This window comes from Triturus cristatus, chromosome 3_1 (assembly GCF_964204655.1).
Source record: "Triturus cristatus chromosome 3_1, aTriCri1.1, whole genome shotgun sequence".
Lineage (NCBI taxonomy): Eukaryota > Metazoa > Chordata > Amphibia > Caudata > Salamandridae > Triturus > Triturus cristatus.
Window position 1 is genome coordinate 627,410,228 of NC_140583.1, and position 22,360 is coordinate 627,432,587.

General features: G+C 47.2%; 1 protein-coding gene across 2 annotated transcripts in view; it reads left to right on the forward strand.

The window, feature by feature from the left end:
- The window catches only part of HACD3 (3-hydroxyacyl-CoA dehydratase 3), a 309,056-nt gene that overhangs the window by 270,504 nt on the left and 16,192 nt on the right, over positions 1-22,360 (forward strand). For both annotated transcript variants that reach the window (XM_085644589.1, XM_085644590.1), the window contains exon 10: positions 8,021-8,152. In XM_085644589.1, the coding sequence (XP_085500715.1) occupies positions 8,021-8,152 (132 nt within the window). The remainder of the gene's footprint in view (positions 1-8,020; positions 8,153-22,360) is intronic.

Below are 22,360 nucleotides of genomic sequence, written 5' to 3' on the forward strand. Positions count from 1 at the left end.
CACGGGTTTGCAGGGATTTGAGGTACCGCAGAGTACAGTTAGCTGCTTTCTGGATGTTGCATTACTTCTTGTGCTCCTGCTACCTGCTTCAGAGTATTGTTTCCCTTGAAGATGGGATACAGAGTAACTGGGTTGTCACAAAGTTTGCCTGGGTTTGGGGTACTGGGTTTTGTCAGGCTTGTTGGTGTTTTGCAGCTTTATTTTGTGCTTTTTAAAATCTTTTCCTGATCTTTTTGAAAGCGGTCTTGTCCATTCATGGTCTTGCAATCTTTCGGTACCTTGTGTACCACATGGGGATTGGCAACTGTTAGTCGTCTTTGTGTGGTGGTTGGAATCAGTTGGGTTCACTCTAAGAATGCCATCACCGATTGTTGGAATGTCCAAAATCGGTGTGGTTAGCGATGGACCTGCATGACCAGGTTGATCAGGCGGGTCAAATGGCTCTCTTTTGGTGCAACGAGTAGCACTTGAAGAGTGTGTGCCATTTGTTGCCATAGTGTGGTGGGTAGAAACAGTTCAGTTCTCTCTTGGTGTGCCTGCACTGACAGTTAGCACATCCGGGACCAGTGCGGTTAGACATGGGCCTGCGTGGCCCATTAAGTCAGGCTGCTCTCTGGTAGCTGGTTCGCATCAAGCTGATGGTATGGCTGTATCTGGCATAGTTGCGAAAATAGCCAACCCTGGGTGTGAGGGTTCAGCACTTGGCTTGACCAGCCAGTAGGAGGCATGTTTCCAATCTGTTCTCATGGTGGATAGGACTTACGCCAGAGTAACCAGCTTCTCTACTATTGGGCGGCAAGAGCAGGTAGTTTCCCCCATCCCAGGAGGTCTAACACTAGGTCCAGAGAGTCTAGTTTATGTTCCAGCTTTGTTATTGATGTTGCTAAAGTGTTGATCAGATTAAATTGTATCTCCAACTTGTCTGATTGCAATGTCATGGAATTTATTTGAGCGATCAAGGTAAAATTAATGGAAGCCAGTAGGTTGCTCTACTCAGAATTTGCCTGAAAGCATGTGGGTCTTTTCCTTTGTGACAGTTAAAGACCTCAGCTTGCCTAAAACTCAGCGCCGTTGTTAGCCAGTCATTATGAAACATGGGAACTCTAGAAACGGCACTTTAGTTGTGTGTTAAGGCAGCGGCACTCTGTTGGGTGCCACTGTCCAAATTGTTACGGTTATCAAAGGCCTCAGGCATACTCTCCAAATCCGGGCTCCCTTCTATGGAGCTCAGTGGGTTTGCTTGAGCCCTACAGATCGCATGGTTTCCTCCAGTGGCCAAAATATCGGTTTGGCATGAAGATGAGACGAGAGCGGTAGACGTAAGCGACTTGGTGAGTGCAGATCTAGCCAAGTTCCTGCTGGTGCTAGTAGTAAATGTGGTAGGGAGACTAAATTATCCTTTAGAGTTAGTTGGGGTTCAGGCTGCAGCTGTTGATCTTGGGTTTGCGTCCAGTGAGAAATGCTTTCAGATGATAGCTCAATTATCAAGTAGTCACCTTTCGGTAGAGGGCAGGAGGGGTTCTCTCTGCATGGAGAAGTTTAGACGCTCACTGGGGTAGGGTACCCTATTGAGTCTACTTACTACAGTTGCTGCCGCAGTATGTGAATCAGAAGTTAGGTCTCGTGAGTGCCTGTCTTTCCGGAGGAAATACTCTGTTAGCAATGTTAGCAATCACGTATATTTGTGGTTAGACTTTCTTGCGATTGGTGGTCTGAGGCTAACTGGCTGTGTTATCAATTTACCACGAGGCTTATTTCCACTGGCTTCACAGAAATTTGCTTGGGTCAGATAAGGGAATTTCTACGTACAGGTCGGGTATGGGCTTTGCCAATCCTTGTGCAGCCCTCTTCCTAAAGCCCTCTTTGAGTGGGCTGTCCACTCAAGGTGGGTAGAGACACTGGGGCTAGGATTAGGGCTGTGGCTGGGGCTGCACAATCATGTGATTCGACCTGCGTTATCCCCTTCCTTTTGTCCATAGCTGCGGTATGTCAGTGGTGTATGAGTCTGTGACATTTTCCAACCCAATAGGAAAGGGTAGCGAGCCTTGGTTAGTTACTTCTGTGTTAGTCAGGTCCCTATGTTAAGCTGCTATGGTGCAGTCTACATCTGTTAACAGCTCTTTTTGCACCCCTCCTACATATGTTCTAGGCATGAGCTTGTGTTTTATGTTCCTAAGTTCTCTTAGACCTTGGGACGGTGTGCGCCGTTTGGGTGTTCAAACTATTAAACTTGAATTGGAGGTATTAACACTGTCTGGTGAAGGGTAGGGCACACATGCCTGATACTGTTGCGGTTGCAGTAGTAGAGTTTTGAGGACTACAGAAGGGGAAGAGGGATTTAGCACAGTGGGCGGGAAAGCACACTGAGAGATACAAGCTGCACCGATCTCTAGCCCGACCGCTTCCACACCACTCCAGCACCACTCAGTGGCAAGGGGTCTGACAGCTTTTGACAACTGATCTCTACATCTAGGCAGTACCATTGTTTGATCTCTTAAATAATGTACTGAACATTTCATGGAAACACAAGAGCAGACTATTAGTGCTATGATGCAACAATTTCAATTTCAAAAATGTTGTCTGTGACAGGCTGCTTGCTGAAAAAATGAACAAATCTTTCCAAGTGATTACATGGTCTACTTATATCAAAGGATTGATCACGATAACCTGAAAAGGACAATGATGACTTTAGACATTTAAATTAAACACACTAAACGTTCGTCAACTGGCCTGTTGAACAAGGCACTTAACGTCATTAACGCTTTTCCTGGTGGATACTCTATCTAACCTCATATTCCTCACCTTTAGAATATCCCTCTGTGCCAGACTGGTTCCAGAAGATTTTAGTAGAATTGCACCAGTGCACTGGTAGGTGGGCCCTTGCGGCTCGGTATTAATTTCATTCAACAACAGAAGTCATGATGGAGCCACATATAATGCCTTCCCTGCATGTCAGTGTCCTTTTCTTTCTTTCAGAAATACCAGTGTGCAGATCACTCATTTGGTAACTTTTTAGAAGGAAAAAGAGACCATTCCACAGAATGGGAAGGAGGAAGAGTGGTGAGTTATTTGTGGTTTGGTAGTGATCCTCCAGAAAGAGCGCTACTGAAGGTAACTAACTTGTTCGGCTGATGGATACTTTTAACTGTAGATTCCTCACTCGAACCATAGACTCCAAAGCAGTGCCCCCTGAGATGGTGGGTCAGTGGAATGGCTCAAACCGAAAAGTACTGCAGGACCAAACGGACGAAATGCATATCTCTTCTGACCTAACTGCCAAGGCAGTAGTGCTTTGTGTACATGTGTACTGACGCCCACGTCATGGCATGATAGAAGCCAGGGACAGGCACTCGGCATGCCAACCCAGTGGTAGCAGCCTTGGCCCTGGTGGAATGGGCCCTCAATCCCTCTGGAGGCTGCTTTTTTGGCCAATGCATAACAGACGTTTTCTTTGTCACAGAGAACTCAACATAGTCCACCCGATAGCCTTTGGTATGATCAGTGGAAAAGCACACAGCTCTTTTGGGACTCAGGATGGGGTCTCTCCTTCTCTTTCGAGGGGCAAAGTGGAGCAAAGAACATTGGGAGAGTAATAGATTACTTAACTTGAAAAGTAGTCACGACTTATGGAAAAAGTCAGTCTTGGTCCTCAGTGGCACTTTATCCAGGAAACAAAGTGACTGCATCAAAAGAGCTTAGAGTTTACTTGCGTGATGAGCCAACGATACTATGGATAACATTTACCAGTGCCCGAAGCAGGCCTTGCTGGTCGAGAGATCAAACAAACAGTAGGACATTAAGAAGTTTGGGCTGCAGTGGGTCAGTATTGCGGGTGCGCACCAGACCAAAACTTGTCAAACGGCCCGCTTAGACAGACTTTGTAGGGCCCCAGTCAACCAGGACGACATTCGCAGCTTCTGAAAAAAGATCTAATGCAGTCATCTGCCGCCACTATATCTCTATCCAATGAGGTGCAGACTGCTCAGGTTTCCGCCCTGCTGCTGCAACAGGAGATCCTCCCGAAGCAGTAGCCTGATCAGAGGACAGATGTTCTTGTCAAGAAAGTCCGGGTATCCTGCTCTCCTAGCCCAATCTGGAGCCACAAGGATGGCTTTGGTTTTGCCATTCTTTTTAAAAGAAAATCTTTTTATGATGTTTTTTAGAGCTCCGTGCCATATGGTACAATATAATAATCAACCGTTATATTACTATTCTTTCGAGTGTCGTTTTGCAAAGGTCTTAGCACATAGTCCTAGAAACACAATTCTGTCATGAACAGTAGCGCGAACAGAAAACTACCCCACCCTAATATAAACGATCAATGAGAGTATAAGATCAACCACCCACATTTCCTCTTTACTAAGTAGTTTGCCATTTAGTGTTCCAGAAGTGCCCCTTGGCATTGTACAGTTCTATTTCTAGGCAGTCTGGCAGGTACTGATAGAAGGAGGGGGTGAGGGGTATCACAGGGTTTATGAACGAAACCAAGTGGAAGGGTTATGTATCTGTGTTTAACTATAGGTTCTAGTGGCCAATACAGAGGTTAGGCTTCCGGCTGGCTAAGGATCACTCAGTCAAGTTCTGATAACCACAGCAGGATAACCCATCCACCAGTCTAAGGAGAGTTTGCAATTTGGCCCAGTCTTTTCTGATCTCCTTTAGACCTAGAGGCAGGAGAGACAGCAGCTGAAAGGTGTGCCAGAGTTCCATGATCCACACTAGCTTGAACGTGCCCCAGAGAGAGAGAGCCTTCTATGGGAACTCTAGCATTTGACAACGTGTTTTCTCGTCAGTGAAGAAAACGTCTAGCCAGAGTTCTCCCCACTGGAATATGTCCTGTGCCACCTCTGGGTGTAACCTCTATTCGTGATCTGCCAGGCTCTGTTCAAAGATTGCAACAGGAGAATGCCCTGATGCTTGAGACAGTTCTAAAGACAAAGTACCTCCTGGCACAGGACTCCACCCCGCTTTGCTTGTTTTCTTACCACCTGGCGATGGTGTTGTCTGTAAGAACCTGAATCATCCTGCCTTTGATAGATGGTACACAGGCTGTCATCCCCAGGTGTATGGCCTGCAACTCCAAGAGGTTAATGTGAAGACTGCAAATAGCGTTGGGAACTGCAGGACGATTACGTAAAAGCAGGCATCTTGCAGGTCAGTATCCACCATCGAGTGGCCTGGATCAAGGGCAAACAGATGTTGGGCCATTGTGAGCATTTTCAATTTCTCCTTCCACAAGAAGGTGGTTAGAAGGCAGTGATCTAAAATGGGACTAGGTCCTCTGTCTTTCTTCTTTTGCATGAGGAAATAGCAAGAGCAAAAGCCTGTACCTATTTCTGGAGCTGGAATTCTCTATGGCTGCTTCATTCAAAAGAGCCAACACTTCTTGAAGCAAGATGGACAGGTGCTCCTCTGGAAGAAGTTCTGATGTGGGTGGAAGATGCAGCAGATCGAAAAGGAATGATGGGGTATAGCCTTGTTTGGACGATCTCAAGAACTCACCCATCAGGTGTTATATTCTGCTACCCAGGAAGGATCTATCTGATCCTGTCTCCCACTATCTAATCATGTGCAAATTAAAGCGGTTTGGAGGGTGTTCCCGTGGGGACCAGGAACTGGGAAGTTCATTGCCCCTGGTGGCCTGGATGTGTGCTTGATGCCCGTGCCTTACCCCGAAAAAACTGGGGTGCATTTGGCAGATTCAGTGGGACTTGGCGGAACGCCAGTCCCCTGGAATAGCCTTAGAAGGGGTGAACTTGTTGAGGATGCTGGCTCGCAGGTGTAAGACGGCCTAGGGAATACAACGTTGCCCAGCTTTCTTGAAAGGCTTCCAACTCTGAGTTAGCCGTCTCACCAAACAGGCGCGATCCATTGAACAGCATGTCCATTAGAGAGAGCTGCTTTCACATCAACAGATAAGTCTGTGGATCTCATCCAAGCATGCCACTGAAGCACCTCGCTAGTGCCAGCTGCTTTGCCCAAGCTGTCTATAGTGTCCAGTTCTGAGTGGATTATTTATTTTACAGCATTTTGACCAACCTGGATCGTATGAGCTAATTTGAACCGAAATTCTCCGGGGACTGCCAGCAAAATCTTACCAACCATGTAGGGTTAGGCATGAGTATATTGCCCTAGCAAGCAGCTGGCATTAACTGACCATGGCGCTAGATTGGCTGAGAAAAACATCCACTTCCCAAATGTCTTGATTCGTTTTGACTCTCTGGCAGAGTTGAAAGGAATGAATTGGGGGGGGGAGGGGGGTCACCATACTGGTGGAAACCGGAACCACCAAACCTTCTGGTGTAGGATGTTGCATGAAGAAATCAAGATTACCTAGCGCCTGCCTTTGGCAACCGGCCTTTCCACTGGTGTACAGAGACAAGGTTTAGACCAATTGCCCATTAGCATATCAAATCTGGGCTTAATTGAATGGAAGTAAGGGTTTGGGTGAAATCTATCCTGGTTGCAAAACATTTGACTGTATGGTAGTTTTGACTTCCATAGTTGGCATTTGTAAATGCAATGCCTCCACTTCCTGTCTCAATACCACAGCAAAGGAAGCATTCTCGTCTGTTAAAAGGACAAGGGGAGAACACAACCCAGTGTCCGGTGAAATGTCCAACCGAGTGAACTCTTGCAAGTCCATATATAAATTGTGGTCATCATATAGTTGGGGAAAATAACCCATTGTTTTTGGATACTAGCAGCTCATTCATAGTGGGCCAAGGAACCCTTGTTTAGGACAGAATCTTGCTGGGGACCACGCAAGATGCCTAGTGGTTTCCAGAGGTTGTGCAGCCATCTGGACAGGTGTTTTGGGATGATTGTAGCATTAATAATAGGCCAATAGATTTTAATGCCTTCTAGATCGGTCCAGATTTCTTAAATGGAGGGGCTGCCACCTCTTTCTTACAGGTCTCAGGCAACAAGGCAGAGGAGAGTTGGAAGTTAGTGCTCGCACATTGAGGGGAGCCAACAGTACGAATTAGTAGGTTTCTTTTTAAGTTGGCTTTAGGGCAAGGATCATTGGGAGATCCTGACTTTATGTGCAAGAGGGTGTGACCTCAACTACTTTGATGGTGGGTAATCTGAGCATGCCCTCCCGAAATCGAACAAACACCACTTGCATCTTGCCACTGCTGTCAATCTTTAATATATTCAAAGATAAGAGGGAGGAAAAAGAAAGTAATCATAAACTACTTGGGTAGGAGCCGCATTAGAGATACATTATGGTGAATGAAACATGTGCATAATTGCAAATAGCTTATGTATAGTGTTTGATGGGGAGGAAAGATGAGTCATCAGAAACTCCGTCCTGGCCTTGAGGAATTATGACTTACAATGTCTAAACTGTGCCTTCTAACTGGCCCTTCCTTCCAAAGTGTAACTAATGCGCCAGTATTTCTATGCTTGTCTTGTCAATAAGTGAGTGTTCTTTTAATCAGGTGTGAACCACTAGTCCTTATTTGTACCTTGTGATAAGTCAGTAGGATGTTTAGAGTATGATGCACACTGCATAACCACATCATTCAGTAGAGTGTACAATGAGTGCAATTGATCGCTTGTATTCCCTCCCCAACTGTTGGATGGGAGAGTTTTTTAAAGCATTGTTACAGCTATTTGATCAAAGAAGCTCTTTTCTTTTACGAATGACCCATCTACATGCCACCTCAAGTAACCCAAGAGCAAGAGATCAGCCAGTGGTACAAAAACAAACACCTTCCAGTGTGTTAAGTGTAACATGTCCTGTACCCCAGTAACCATTTGGTTTATTAAGCAATCTGCGATCCTGTCAAACATGGCAGCCACATTTGAGTAATAATTGTATCCTGCCAAACATGGCAGACATTTGAGTAATAATTGGATCTGGTTTAGACATAAAGATGTATAGGTGCATTAATGGGCTATTCAACCATTTTTTAATAGAGACGGTGTTTTTCATCTTTATGTGGTGGTTATCGTAAATCAAACCCTGTGTTATATTGTCTGCAACTTTTTAACAACCTTCTTCTATTCACAGTTGTTGCCGTGATTCAAGCCATCCCAATCATCAATGAAACTGGGAGGTTTAGCATCAGTTTACCAAACCCACTGAACTTTTCCATCAGCTTCTCGTTTTTCCTGATCATCTATGTGTTTATAATCTTTTTTGGTAAGCCCTTTGTTTGGTATAAAAATTGCTGTGTCTTGTGTGCCTGCCATTTGAGGTTGTGCAATGGAACAGACCAATGATCAAACATGCAAATCTTACCAAATTAGGATGTGCTCTCCAGGTAGCAATGTAGACACGGCAGACAGGCTCGTTTGTCTCCACTGTCTTTGCACCAGAGTGTGTGTTAATGGCATTCAACATCTGACCAATATATAATTTCAAGCAAATCCTCCTATGCCCATGTTAATTAACCTGTCATATGTCTGCATGAGGACTAAAGGGTTAATTCATTTCATTGAAAGGAAGTTATGTAGTAATAAAAGATATGGACAGGAGATGCGACCGAACTAAAACGAACATAGGAGATAGGTTGTCTTTTTCATGCCATATTGCTGCTGGTTATCAAGCGAAAATCCTGTTGTGATGTGCTGCTTTCCATGGGGGAAACCAACCACATGAGATGTCCTTGAAATCTCCCTAATTTGTGTCTCTGCAAGGTTTGCAAAGTACAATAGGTTGTGTGGATGTGGATCTTGTAGGAACAGGAGTTGTTTTTAGGTCTCTCATGTGTTGGGTGAATGACGGGGACAGGCTTGATTTTTCCAGATAATTGCAGAATTTGTGTTCATTCCCAGTCCTTTGTTGGCTCTCTAAAGTTGTGATTTAGACACTGTTGAACCTTCGATCAACTTGTAAGAAGGTGTCAGAACCTGTTTTAGAAGGCCACGGGGCAAGAAGAAGCTACTGGGCTTAACCGTGAGGGTTGAGGCCTTTTACTCCTGATGACCCAGGATCCGACTTACTATGGAGCCTAAGAAACTGGGTCAAGTACCCCTTTAGCACTTGACGTTCAGTAGTAGCGTGGCTCAACCAGTCCAAGACTGCTCGGGGGTAGGAGGTAGATGCAAGTGGGTGAACACAGGCTCACAACTCCAAGTACGTTCAGCAACGACAGTAGTCTTAGAACTCCGACTCCTTTAGAAGTCAAAAGTGCTATGTGGCAGATTAAGTTACCCTGGGACCTTCCAGCTCCTGCAGGGGTGGCACGACCGGCATCTCCGGGAGAGTTTCAGTCGCAGATGCTGTAGAGAGCTGTAGCAGCTGAAGTTGAGTAGCACTTGCGGCTCTGAAGGTACAGCAGTTGGATGTCCCTGGCGCTTCTTCTGGTTAGACGGTAAGTTCCTTTGATCCTCCCCACAGGTGGGAGTGGCTAGATTACTCCAGTTCCAATCCTCAGTCAGGGGTTCGGCCTGCACAGGGCACCACAGAGGCCCCTTCTCTCCTCTGCTGAAAGTCCCCCAGAGTTTTTTTTATATTGGGCACTTTACATGAGCACCAGTTATGTTACAGAAGGACACAATCATTTTTGTTAGGCACAGGGCGATTAAGGGATTTGCCCAGAATTACAGGATGTTGAGCATCATTGACGAGACTCGAACCCGGTTCCCCAGATTTGAGATCAACTGCCCTAGCCAGCTCTTTCCTCTCCCTCACAGAGCACACTGATCTTGGAAAGCATTTTCCAGGGTGGTATCCCCAGCTCGGAGATCTGCAGGACTTAGACTCCATTGTGGTCACAGACAGAAGTCTTGCAGAGCTTCTCCTCCTAGCACAACCCAAATTGCTGCTTTACTGTTGACAATTTTGGGGGCCTCGAGCTACCTTTCCTTTAGCCTATTTCCAGACACCACATGTGATTTGATTTAGAGTCTGAGTCTTTGAAGTTTGTTAGTGGTGTGCTTCCTTTTGAAGTGCCCACACCTCTGCCCTTTCTTCAGAAAGCAGTCTGTCACAGCAGGAACCACTCCAAACTGATAGATCCACTACATGGACCATGGGTGTCACTAGAGGTTCACACCTGTATGCCAGCCACAGTGATACGTGCATCAAAAGGTTAACCCAGGGCTCCAGCTCGAGTCCCTTATCAGCCCCATCTCCTACCTGAGATGTGCCTAGGCTCATTTCCAGTGACCTCTCCCTGGGGGTACTCGAAGAGTACCCCTTGAAGTGTACTGAAAGCCTGGGTCTTCTTATTTCAGTGTGTGTGTCCCACCCAGCTCACAGGACTGCAGAAATCCACAGATCTGCCTGGGGATGCGGGGGGAATCAATCCCCTACCTCCACATGCTCCTCCAGTGAGCCCTGAGCTCCCATAATGGAACCCAGAGTCTGCTATGTATTACACCATTCATAGGCGTACATACACACAACACATACATGCAACCACAAGCCCTGCAAAGCACTACATTCCAACTTGATGTAGGTCAAGCATGAGTTAAGCCCACATGAGCCGAACTTTACACGAGTGAGCCTGTAGGCCTCACTCTACTGAACCAAATGAAAAGGCCTGATCACTTCTATTGATCACTGCACAGTATGCTGTTACCACCGCACTCTTACTACTTCACTCCTGGCAAAGGACCACTATGAGAGTAGCTCTTTGAGCGCACTTCCTGGTCCAACAAGACTGCAATTTATGAGACAGGCCTACGTCGTGGTACACACCCATGATCCAAAGAAATTCAGCAAAATGAGCCCCAGGGATTCAAATACTATTGCAGCTGCTGCACTCTGGGAAGGGGTGCACGTCTGTCACCATGCACGGGATTAACAGTTGGCATAATAGTCATGTTTTAAAAGATTTGTAAAAGATCATGTTTATATATGCTGGCAGAGGGGGCCAGTTTCAGTCTGTAAAGATGGGGGTGATGCAAAGTTTCTTGTGATCAGAGGTTGGCATCATGGTTGCCTTCTTCCAGTGGAGTGACATTAGCATCTGACAAACCCACTGTCAATGAGGGAGAGTACAAGAACTTGCATAGTGCAGCTGAAGGTGTTGAAATAGCAGGAAGGTTTTATCTTCTGTAAGCAGCGTAGCTTGGACAAAGCTGTTGGTTCTTTCTTGGTCACCCAGCACTTGAATGATAGGCAGATCAATGTAAAAGCAAAGGGACTTTGCTGCAACCCCCAAGGTTTACATACAATAGTGACAAAAGTATTTGTAGTGTGGGGACTACCTCATGAAAACCAAATTCAGTTCTAGTCTGGATCAACTTGAGGTGTGCAGCCATTACCCATAACATGACCATACCCCCTTCAAAACTGTGACAAGCTAAGGTATATTTGCGGGTCCACTGGGATCCAGATCACCTTTAAACCAAGGAATTAGAAAGAATATATGTTGTTAAATTTTTAAAACCATGTTTTCAGCAGTCTAGCAAGCAGCTAGACCTTTACCTGGAGGAAGTGCTTTAAATTTACAATCCCACTAGTACCCACTGTGGTCTGCACCATATATTTTTCTCCAAAGTAAACAAGGTTAGGCTGGTCATGGTTAATGAAGATATCCGTGATGGAGAAAAGCAAACTTTTTCTTCTTGTTGATGATATCTTCAATAAATCAGGATATTGAGCGCAGTCAAGATTGGTTTAAATACAATAGCAAGAGCAATGCCTAGCACAAGGAGCAGAACCAAAGAAGCTGGTGTCAAGAGCTGAATTGAGTAAACAAAGAGCAGACTGTAAAATATGCACAAACCTCATTTTTCCCAGATTTGAGTCTTAGTACCTAGGTGAAGAGACCAGAACTGCAGTCCATCAGGCAGGAACTGATAGCCAACAGATTAGATGCTTCCTTGTGGTTCCCTGCCAGCCACAGAGCGACTTGCTTTTTCTCCCAACTAGGAACAACCCATGAGTTCTAAAGGTAGGACAGGTGTGGCATTTATCTATGTAATTAAGTGATCTATGATGCTTAATAGGTCTGTTTAAAATGTAGCCCCCCCCCCAAAAGTCTAAGGGGGTGGGCACCCAGCACAAGCACTTTTAACTGTAGATCTTATTTCGGAATGCAAGGCTGTTTTAATGTTTACAGTTGCCATTACAAGCCCCTATGGCATACTCTCCCCTTTCTCTAAGAGAATGGGCTATTGAGCAGTCAAGGCCATTCTGCTGAGGATTTCCGTGCATGATGTCCTTAAAATTGAGGTCAGTGTGAACATGTCCCAAAATGTTATGGTTTGATCTTTCATTATATATATAGATATATATATATAGATATATATATATATACATCTATAGACACACACACACACACACACACACACACACACACACACACACACACACACACACACACACACACACACACACACACACACACACACACACACACACACACACACACACACACACACACACACACACACACACACACACACACACACACACACACACACACACACACACACACACACACACACACACACACACACACACACACACACACACACACACACACTTCTGTTACATAAAAAATGACTAAAGGGGGGGACATAGCTGATATCTTACAAGTTGTGTGTTTAACTTAGCTGATGCTTTTCCACCCATTCTGGGCCTTCGATTGAATTGAGAGGCAAGCTTACTAGTTGTCTTTGAAGCCTTCTGGTGCCATAAAAACTGAACTTCTTTTTCATAACTGGCAGTTCTATATAAGTATTGTCCATAGTAAAATGCATTCAGTTTTTAAAGATGGAAGTTATTGCAAACATTTGTCATGAATGATGTAGGAGCCCGGTTATTCAGTCAAGTTAATATGTTTATCAATCATTCACTTTCAAAAAGTGCAGTACGGGATATGTCATATGGAATGTAAGACATCATCTCTATGGCTTCTCCTGTCAAGTATTTTTTGGCATATGCATTGTTAGCCAAGTCTCTGATGATGACGTATGATACTACTGAATCAGTGTTCTCTGATCCGGCCTGATATTTCGCGATATCCATTTTTTATTGATAAATATACCTGTGAGGGAGCACTACAACTGCTTCTACGAAACCTTTTTACTCCCAGGGTTGGTTGAGACAGGATTTGAGGCTGCGAATGTTAGGTGCCGGTGACACCTTGACATAAAGTTTGGAAATGAAGCATTATGAAGTCCTCAGGGGCGTGAGATGCTCTGTGTACAGATAAAAAAAGGGGTAATTGAAAGGACGCCCTTTACCCAGGGATTAAAGGGGTCATACATCCAGAGAGGAAAGAGAAGAAGTACATAAGATTGGTTTGGCTGATGCCCATGTGGGTGAATAGAGTAGCTAGGAGGGTCTGTTGGAGTATCCAGTGGAACATATATTCAAGGTTTCAATCTCTTAGTGGTGCAAATGTCATTTTCTACAACTTTGCAGAAAGCTATTTTGGTGCAGCATTGGGGGGCACACCAAGTCTATGTTTGCGGAGGTAGTGTGGGTGATGGGCTGGTAATTGGAGAATCCATCAGTGTGGAGGTACAGTTTTGAGGGTGCAAGTGATTAAGTTGAGCTTCAGTGTGTTGTCAAATGCCCCAGTTATAGAAGTATTGAGAGGGATTCTTTTCTCAGCGGAAATCAAATGATGGAGAACAGTACAATGGTTTCATAGGAGGTGGCTTTGAAGGAGATGAGTATGTTGTAACGGTCATCTACTGCATGAGATGTGAATATAAGCTCCGCAAGTAGGCCACAACTGGTACACTGTTGTTATTTATCAAGTTAGTGTTCTTTGATGTTGATTTGTGCTATAAAGCATGTGGCAATGGATACCTGAGTTTAGAGGTGGCTTTTGAGTGGATGGAGAGGTTGAATGTGCTGCCAACTGTTAATTTCCTTTGTAATAGTTTGCAGGCTTTATTTATTGCTCATTTGCTGTGATGTGCATTGCAATTTGGTTTATATGCTAGAGCTAGACTATCAAGATTGCACGTTTCCTGCTTGATAAGAGTTTTACCAACGAGTTCACCAAGGCACCATAGTCAACATTTGATGTTTCAGTACAGGATTCTGTATACATTGATAATGTGGCATAGAGTTATTAAATGAATCGACAGGTTGATGGAATGGGTTGAATTGTTGAAGGTGTGCGTGTGTCGAATGTTTGATTGAATTGGCCTTAAAGGAATTGTTGGTACACATAAGATTTTGAGTTTTGTTCGTGGGTATAAGGGATTGATTGCCTGATGGTAAGGGGTGGGAGATCTAATGCATTTCCTTCAGAGTAGTTGAAGAATTGATGATGTAGAAGAGATTGGGGAGGCATGATGGAGGAGGATTATTGTATGGTCCTTGTACATGGATCGCCTGCAGACTCCCTGGTAGGTGTTAGTTATGTATGAGACAGTAACACCTACAGGAGACAGGACACAGGAGAGGCATGGACATCAGCCCCCAGAATCCCTCCCAGCCGACGCAGCTTCCCGCCCGGACTTGCAAACGAGGCGCATAAATCATTGCTACGGGTCGCGCTGTTCGTGACCCGCTTAAGGACACAGGAGGGGCGTGGACTTCAGCCCCCAGACTTTCTCCCGCCCTCCGCAGCTTCTCGCACTGGACTTTTGAATCATTGCCGCGGATCACGCCGTGCGGTACGTACCCGGGCCCATCCTGCGTCCGGCAGCCCCTGGAAGAGGCTGGCCCACTCCTCGTCCTTTTTTTAATTTTTACAGAGATATTTCCTGGAGCTGGTGAGTGCCGCTTATTTTTATTTTGGTGGGTTTCTTGTGGAGTTTTTAGATTGACATTGACTGCGGTTGCCAGGCCCTTGATTACTTATTATTTGGGATAAGTGAGCTACTCTGAGCTTGGGTAAGAGGAAAGTTGAATCCTCCAGTGGCTCAGACAAAGGACCAAGAGTCTGCAAATCTATTCTGTCCTTTCTCAATCAGACAGTGTGCATGGTCTCAGATGAAATCCCGTGTGCAGAGGTTGAATTGGTCTCCAACCACCAAGTCATTCCTGTATCAAGAGATGTCCCTGGAGCAGGGGGAAGATACTCCCAGTACTGCCATCCCTGATCATAGTGCCAATATTGGCAACACACCCCACCCACAACAACAGAGCATGCATGCTGAATAAATAAAATCACAACACAACTTTTGTTTGGAAAATTATTGCTGCAGGTTTATTCCATACAAAAGTATGCAATATGGTGGGTTATCTTACGGGGGATACAAGGGCAGGCTGCTGAACCAACCTATGCTGCCCTGCCCGCCTGATAAGCCAAGCACTGTGGAGAACCCAATCAGTGCTACACCTTATGGGGTGATCCCCTTACCGGATCACGTGACGCATTGGTCCCTTATTACTCACGCCCCTTTCAGGGCGGAGCGTAGCAAGGCAAGCCCCCGGTTGTTCAGACCCACAACTGCCCGAAGGACTAACGGGGCCCGACGCGGTTTTCCAGGAACCTGTCATGAGGCTCCTGGTGTTTGGCTCTGGCACCCCTATTGTGCCGCGCAGAGGTACCCTTCTGTACCCATCTGCTTCCAGAACGCCCTGTAACACAGCCACAGCTCTGGAGGCAGCCCCAGCCGTCGCCAGAGCCCCCCACCAAAACAACTAGTTTCTCACCTGCAACCTTTCATTTCCAGGCCTCCTGCAAATCCAAGGGAATAGATCCATCCCTACTGATGATAGATGGACTCCATCTTTATCAAAATAACCTTTAACATTAGCTTGAATCATTTCATGTCTGATAAAACCCAGACTCATCTGGTCTATAAACATACGCATTGAACTGTTCAATCTCTTTTGGGAATGTTCAACAGCCTCCTCTAACTTAGCCCCGTGCCTCACTCTGCGGGGGATCATCTCAGACCGCGAGAGCTCACATTGACCCATGTATTTGCTGATCTCACCTAATTCCCTTAATTGCGTGCAACAATGCCCCCCTACCCATGGCAGTGAGGTCATAGCCTCCTAAGTGGATCACCAATATGTTAGGGAGACCTCCCCAGCCCCAGCAGTGGAAAAATTACCTGCTTCGATAAATTGTAATTGTTGTGGAATATTGGACGTGCCAAATGTTCTTTTTACATAGTAGCCTATTGTGCTTGACACCTTGTTTCCCCATTTATTGAGACAGCAGCACACTATGTTGGCTGACAGCGTCCCCACCCAGAGTGGCTAATAAAGCTAACCGGACGGGGCATATGAGCTTAACTGCAGCAACATGTCACCTACCCTTGGTTTTGGGGTGCACCTACTTCGCCCCGTTGACCAGACAATTGCACAGATCCCTTTGATTGCTAAACCCTGGTGAACACCTTATTGGTGTCAAATCTGGTTTGAAACAATATATGTATTGTGCTCACTATTGGTAACACCTCACCCTTTCGTGTGGTGTTAACTTACGCAGCGCACCCCGCGTGCTTAACTGCCGTCGGATCACAGATGCTGGTACCTGCTATCCATCTCTGACCCTGGATGCTTTAAACCCGCAAAAGTGTCGGAATCGCAGATTCCCAGTTTCATGATAGCTGCAGTACACCTGCAGCGGATCCGCTGGGAGATACCACCAACCGCATTGGTCAAGAGAACCTTAAGAAGCACACAATTTTCAACTAGGGGATGTCTCTAAATGAGACTGGCTCCACAAAGATGTAAGGCTAGAGACACACATATATCAAACCTATTTACTGGTTTTTGCCACTTGGCACCCTTCTGGTTGAAGCTCTGTGTTTTTGAAAAGCGCGTGCCCCCGGGGCATGATGTTGCTGAATAACCAGTATATGTTACCCACTCGCTGATACTTATGTATCGCTAACTGCCCTTACTTGGATTGAAGGAATGCTGAATGCTCCCTAAGGACTATAGACTTACTGCGCCAACCCAGTTTGACCCCAAAACCTTGGGACAACCTAAGTAGTAACCATGCGCTTCATGGTACATCTACCCCAGCGTTGACTATCAACGTATTTGGGACACAGGCCGCAGAAGATGCCCCTTCCAGTCCCTGGTTGTAGCCCATAGAAGGATAACCCAGGGGTCAAACAAGTCTGTGGGAACCGAAGGGGAGCAATATGTGCAAATACATGCCCTTTCCTGAATATTTGGAATGCCAATGGTCTATAATACCTTGTTGCCATTTGTGCTCTAATGCTGTGTTTACCAACTTTTTTGTACCGCGCACACTTGTTAGATGACAACTACCACAACCCGCCTGCTGCCCTGGAAAAAGAGCGGGTGAATAGGTCTTAACTGAAGCGACCTGTAACCTAACCTGCCCTTGTTTGCAGAGGGCACATTTTAGCTGTATCGACCAGACATAGCAAGAAAAGACGAGATTGCGAGCCCCACTCCCACACAACTAAACTTAAACATAGTCCATCCAGAGCTGAGGCTTTGCCTTAGCCCTCTGTGGTGTGACCAGAACTGCTAAGACAGGGCGTCATGAGGTCACCCATTCACGTGTACCCGTTCCACTTGTGCTACACCCGCTGGGGGATTAGTATGCGACATGCCTACTTGCTCGGAATTAGTGATGGTCCCTCGAGGGGTGAAAGGTCAGGGCCTTATCCCTGAAGCTTGTCCATCCAGAATTCTACAGGAAATCTACAGCATTTCTTTGTAAAGCTGATCCTGGTTCCACTATTAATTTTGGTCGATATGCTCGACCAGGTTTGAACAAACATCTTAGCTAATCGTATGCCTGCCTAATTCCCAGGGCTAACTGGTTTTAATGATTTACAAATGAAATTGCCCAACTAAATGAGGGCTTGCACCGAAACTCTACTGGGGTGTCTCAACTTTCTTTCAAAGCTAGAAATCCCCACCAAGCTTACATGGTACCTGTTTCTATATGGTGCCAGCAGATGTTCCTCATAAAGGCCCTTGTAGCCAATTGCACAATGCAGTCTCAACAACATTTCGCAGCACCTCTCTTTGCGTTGTAAATGCCCAGAGTAAGTGTAAAATTGTATTTTCCCACCATTGGGCTGGTAACCGACGGCAAAGAAAGCCAGAACCTGGCCATAAGATCCCAGTTTCCTAGGGTAAAACAATAATTATCCTGCACCATTATCAAATGTGCCACATGCACCCATGCCCTATCCACCTGTTGCTATGCAGATGTCATCCAATTCCATGATATAGGTGACATATCAACCAGTTCTCGCCTTCGTGGTCAACAAAATTCCATATGCCGAGATTTCTCCACTAGTACCTATGATGCTGAACCTGGATTTGTAAGGCGCACGTGAGGTTCGGCGATCGTCCCATTGCTAGTCGCCATGTTTCCAACTTATCAATACCGTCCGACTTAGTGAGGGCACTTCGAGGACTCGTGGGACGGAATAGAGGTCTAAAGCATTAGTGCCAATTAAGAAACCGGCAAGAACATCGACATCATGCAGGAACTAGCCAATGGGGGCACTTCCCCGAAAACCAGCCTCAAACCAGTAACCCCCATAATACCGCAACCCAGACATACACCTGGGGGGCAAACAGGCGACTCTGGTAAAGGTGAAAGAACGTGCAAATTCCATCCCTGCAACCCGGGCATAATCCTAATTAGAACCGCACATCAATATAGACAAAACAAAAGGACAGCCGAACACAGCCGCGCTAAATTAAAGAACCATCTACAGTTTAAAGCCCACTGAGGAGAGAAGTACAGTTTCCGCATACTTCGAAACCAACAACACTAAGGAGAAGGTGGACCTCTCTGGAGTGCCCCACCTTAGCCCCCAGAATGCACCACGAGTGCTAGGTGGGTGGGGGCAGAGAAACAATGACCAACTTATGCCCCGGGTGGGCGTGCATCCCTAGTCGCGGCGGGAGCGCACATGGCGTCCCTGGGAGAACCTGGCTCTACATATCCATCACAAACCGTGCCCATCGCGCCATCCTGATGCACACACGCCACAGGCTCCGCACAAACCCCAGCATCGAGGTGTGGGCATGCCCTCTGCGCCTGGGCAATTGGCAGCAGAACCAGCTGCTGCTGTGTTACAGTATTGGAAGCACGTCACCGTCCCCGCATATGGTATGTAAACATTCAGAATTTTGACGAGAAATGAACTGTATCAATTAAAAGCCGTTCCAAACAGGTGCCCCAATAATTTTGGGCCCAGAGCGGCTGATAATACTACAGCATGTGCTGTTGATTACAAGTAAATGCACTCCTGACCTCAAACCTTCAGGATGCCGTGTTTTTAACACGTCAGAGCCCCCCACACGTGCTGAAGAACGCCGAAGCTTACCCTTGCCTGGTATTTTGCGCTATGTCATTGCATTCCTATATTTATATTTACTACAAAAGGAGCACTACACCTACAACAAGCCCATCTATTGGCTTAGTCAATGCTTATTATTTGCATAAGATAAATAAGCCACAATTATAGCTCAGTTGCATAGCCAACCGAGAGCTAGCCGCCCCCCATCCATAGCTGCCAAGGTTTCAGATTGCTATATGTGGCATTTTCATCAGTGCAACTATGAGTGACATTTAAAAGACTATGAATGACGCTTGTGAGCAAAATCAAACAATGAAGATGAGGGAGACATATTGATATCAGTAATTACACTCATTTGACCAATGAGAGACTCTAAGACCAAGGTTTAAGGCTGCTTTTGTGAGACATTTCCAAGTTTGGAGTGTGCATATGTGTGACATTAACATATATATGATACTTTGGGAGTCAAAGTGCCTGGTATGGTATGAAACCGACATAGCTTAGATGGAGCAGAATATCACAAATATACAGTCAGTCTGAACAGCCTGGCACCGTTAAGTACAGGAGATGGGCACATGCAAACTACTAGCCTTGCGTGATGTACATGCCTTGCGCTGAGGGGGAAACCGGCTCGTGCTGGCTTCGCCTCACACTGAGCACGCCACTCACTGACCCATGGTGCCTTCAGCGAGCCGCACCCCAAAGGCCTCCCAAGCAGCAGTTGTAACTAGAGAGAGCACGGGGATGGGAGGCCCGAATCTGCCCCTCTCGAGCGCAGCACACCAACCAGGCAAACACCGGCACACCTATAGTGCCTATCCTCACCACCAAACAGGCTGCACTCATTGTACCCCCCCTTGCTGGTGACGGGCAGCGAAACCTTGCATTCTGGAAAAAAGTGTTCCTAGACTCTCACTTTGATGGTATTATAAATCCCGGCAATCCAAACTTAAATTATATATGCCCTCCTTTATACAAGTAGAAGCATGGTACTAAGAGCGAGGCCCGAGGCGCGCCTTTTAATGAATTGCAGGAGAAAAACCCATTAAATGGTCAACTTCCAATACTCTAGCGACAGAGGAGAAACAACAAAAACAGCGGAACAGTGCCACCCTATGGCATAAACACCTCATTGCACTCTGTAAATTACCTGGACAGACAATAGGTGTGTTAGTCCGTGAGCCTCCCGTTGTTGTCCTCATCGTTCAAAGGCTATGAAGCCACCAGTTATGCCCACCGGATACAAAACAAAGTTTACAATTAACAGGGCACAATCATCTGCCTCCGTTTCTGCTGCTGGACGGCATCCCGCTGCTTGGGCTTACAAGGTTACGCCAAACAATAAATCTTCATTTTGACTCGCGCTCCGGCCCATTGTTGCTGCTAAAGACATTCCTGTGCGCTCAGCTCAGCGAGACCCCATGATTGACAACACTGTAACCCATTTTTAAACCACCCCGGCCCATGTGCCCAAAACGTCGCGGGCATCCCTCATGCTACAGGCTGGCCTGTCCGGCCTCAGCAAACCTAGTCCTGGCGCACACGGGAGAGGGGTGGGAGGTCGGCATTATAGAAGTGGAAGGACATGCGCACCAAAGAATACAAATGTGCCACTACCCTGAAATACGCTTTGAGCAGAGCAAAGTGTGTATAGGAAACACCACTATGCTGCGTGGTCTCCTATTCTGCTAAGCAACAGATTTCATGGGGCGTGGCTTCGCCGTGCAGCGAAATGGCCGCACACTAGCGCGGCTCCCCCGGCCGAGATAAATAAATCCGTTATATATTCGACATAGCTGCCTGGAATTGGGGGCCCACCGAGCGTAATCACAGCTGGAGTTGGTCAGCAGAGCGGAGGAGCGTCAACGGGCACTGGTGGGGCTGTCGGGGAGCGATATCGATGCGGAGAGCGCAGTCCTGCTGACGAAAGAGCCTAGCTGAAGCCGGGGCCTCGGGTGACTGCCCGGCCCGCCGGCGCTACCTGGAAGCCGGGTCCGAGAGGAGCAGTCCTGTCCCGATTTTCGCTGTGTACTGCTGCGAGATAAGGTGGTGAGTGCTGGCGTGAGCGGGCTGTGGTCTAACCTATGCCCAAGGACGGCGTGGGAGGTGTGTGCGAAGGCCCGGAGACTGCTTTGGGTGCCGGATGCTGCCAGTGAGCTGCCCTAGGATTCGTGCCGAGCTAATTGCAGACTTTATTGTGGGCCGCTACAGAGACGACGATACAAGCACCGGAGGCGTGAGCGGGCTGTGGTCTAACCTATGCCCAAGGACGGCGTGGGAGGTGTGTGCGAAGGCCCGGAGACTGCTTTGGGTGCCGGATGCTGCCAGTGAGCTGCCCTAGGATTCGTGCCGAGCTAATTGCAGACTTTATTGTGGGCCGCTACAGAGACGACGATACAAGCACCGGATCAGCGGCGGTGAGCGGATACTGTACCTCGGCCGGTCTCGTGCTGCGCTGAGCCTCATGATAGAGTCCTCTTCTAATTTGTTTTAGGTGGCTGTGCGGGCTCCCATACCCCGCGCTCACAGGTGGCCAGGGCGAACCGAGCAAGTCAATGTGAGCGTACTTTGCGGTTGGGGCCTCCCGCACTGTCTTGGTGCCGCACGTGCCTATTTGCTAACTGCGGAGGTGAGGTGGGCGGCCTGGGCCTCAGTGGCGGCTGAAGTAGGCGCCGACTCGTGGACTACTCCGGGGTTGATGTGGCCGCACGCCAGATGCATTTGCCCCTGCGTGAAATCGTAGTGTGACCCTGGGATGATTCTCATCTGAAGCCGAAGGGGGAGAGATAACGACGAGAGGCGCAGGGTGGTGATATTGAATGGAGGCGGAGGCCCCCGTGCACCAGCAATACTGACCGTGAATGGAGTGCTGCCTCGATATATAGCCTCAAGCACAGCGTGGCTGCCTGGAGTCCTTGGCTGTGGGCGTGCGGTGGTGGCGACCGGTGACACTGCTGTGGGCGTACTTGCTGGTGACGACCCTGGGCGCCGCCGGGCGGGGGTTCTCGCGGCCCCGACGTTCATACTCCCAAAGCGGTGATCACGCGGGTGGTGGAGTCGGTGCAGATGGGGAGCCTTTGGACGACGGCGGTGTACTAGGAGGCTCCTGCGGTGGGGCGTAGTTCGCACGTGCACGGTGTGCTGCGGGTCATGATCTGCTGCTCCCTCGCCGTTGGGGACGCTGTGGTCAGGGACGATGAAAAAGCCGGACACACGCCAACCC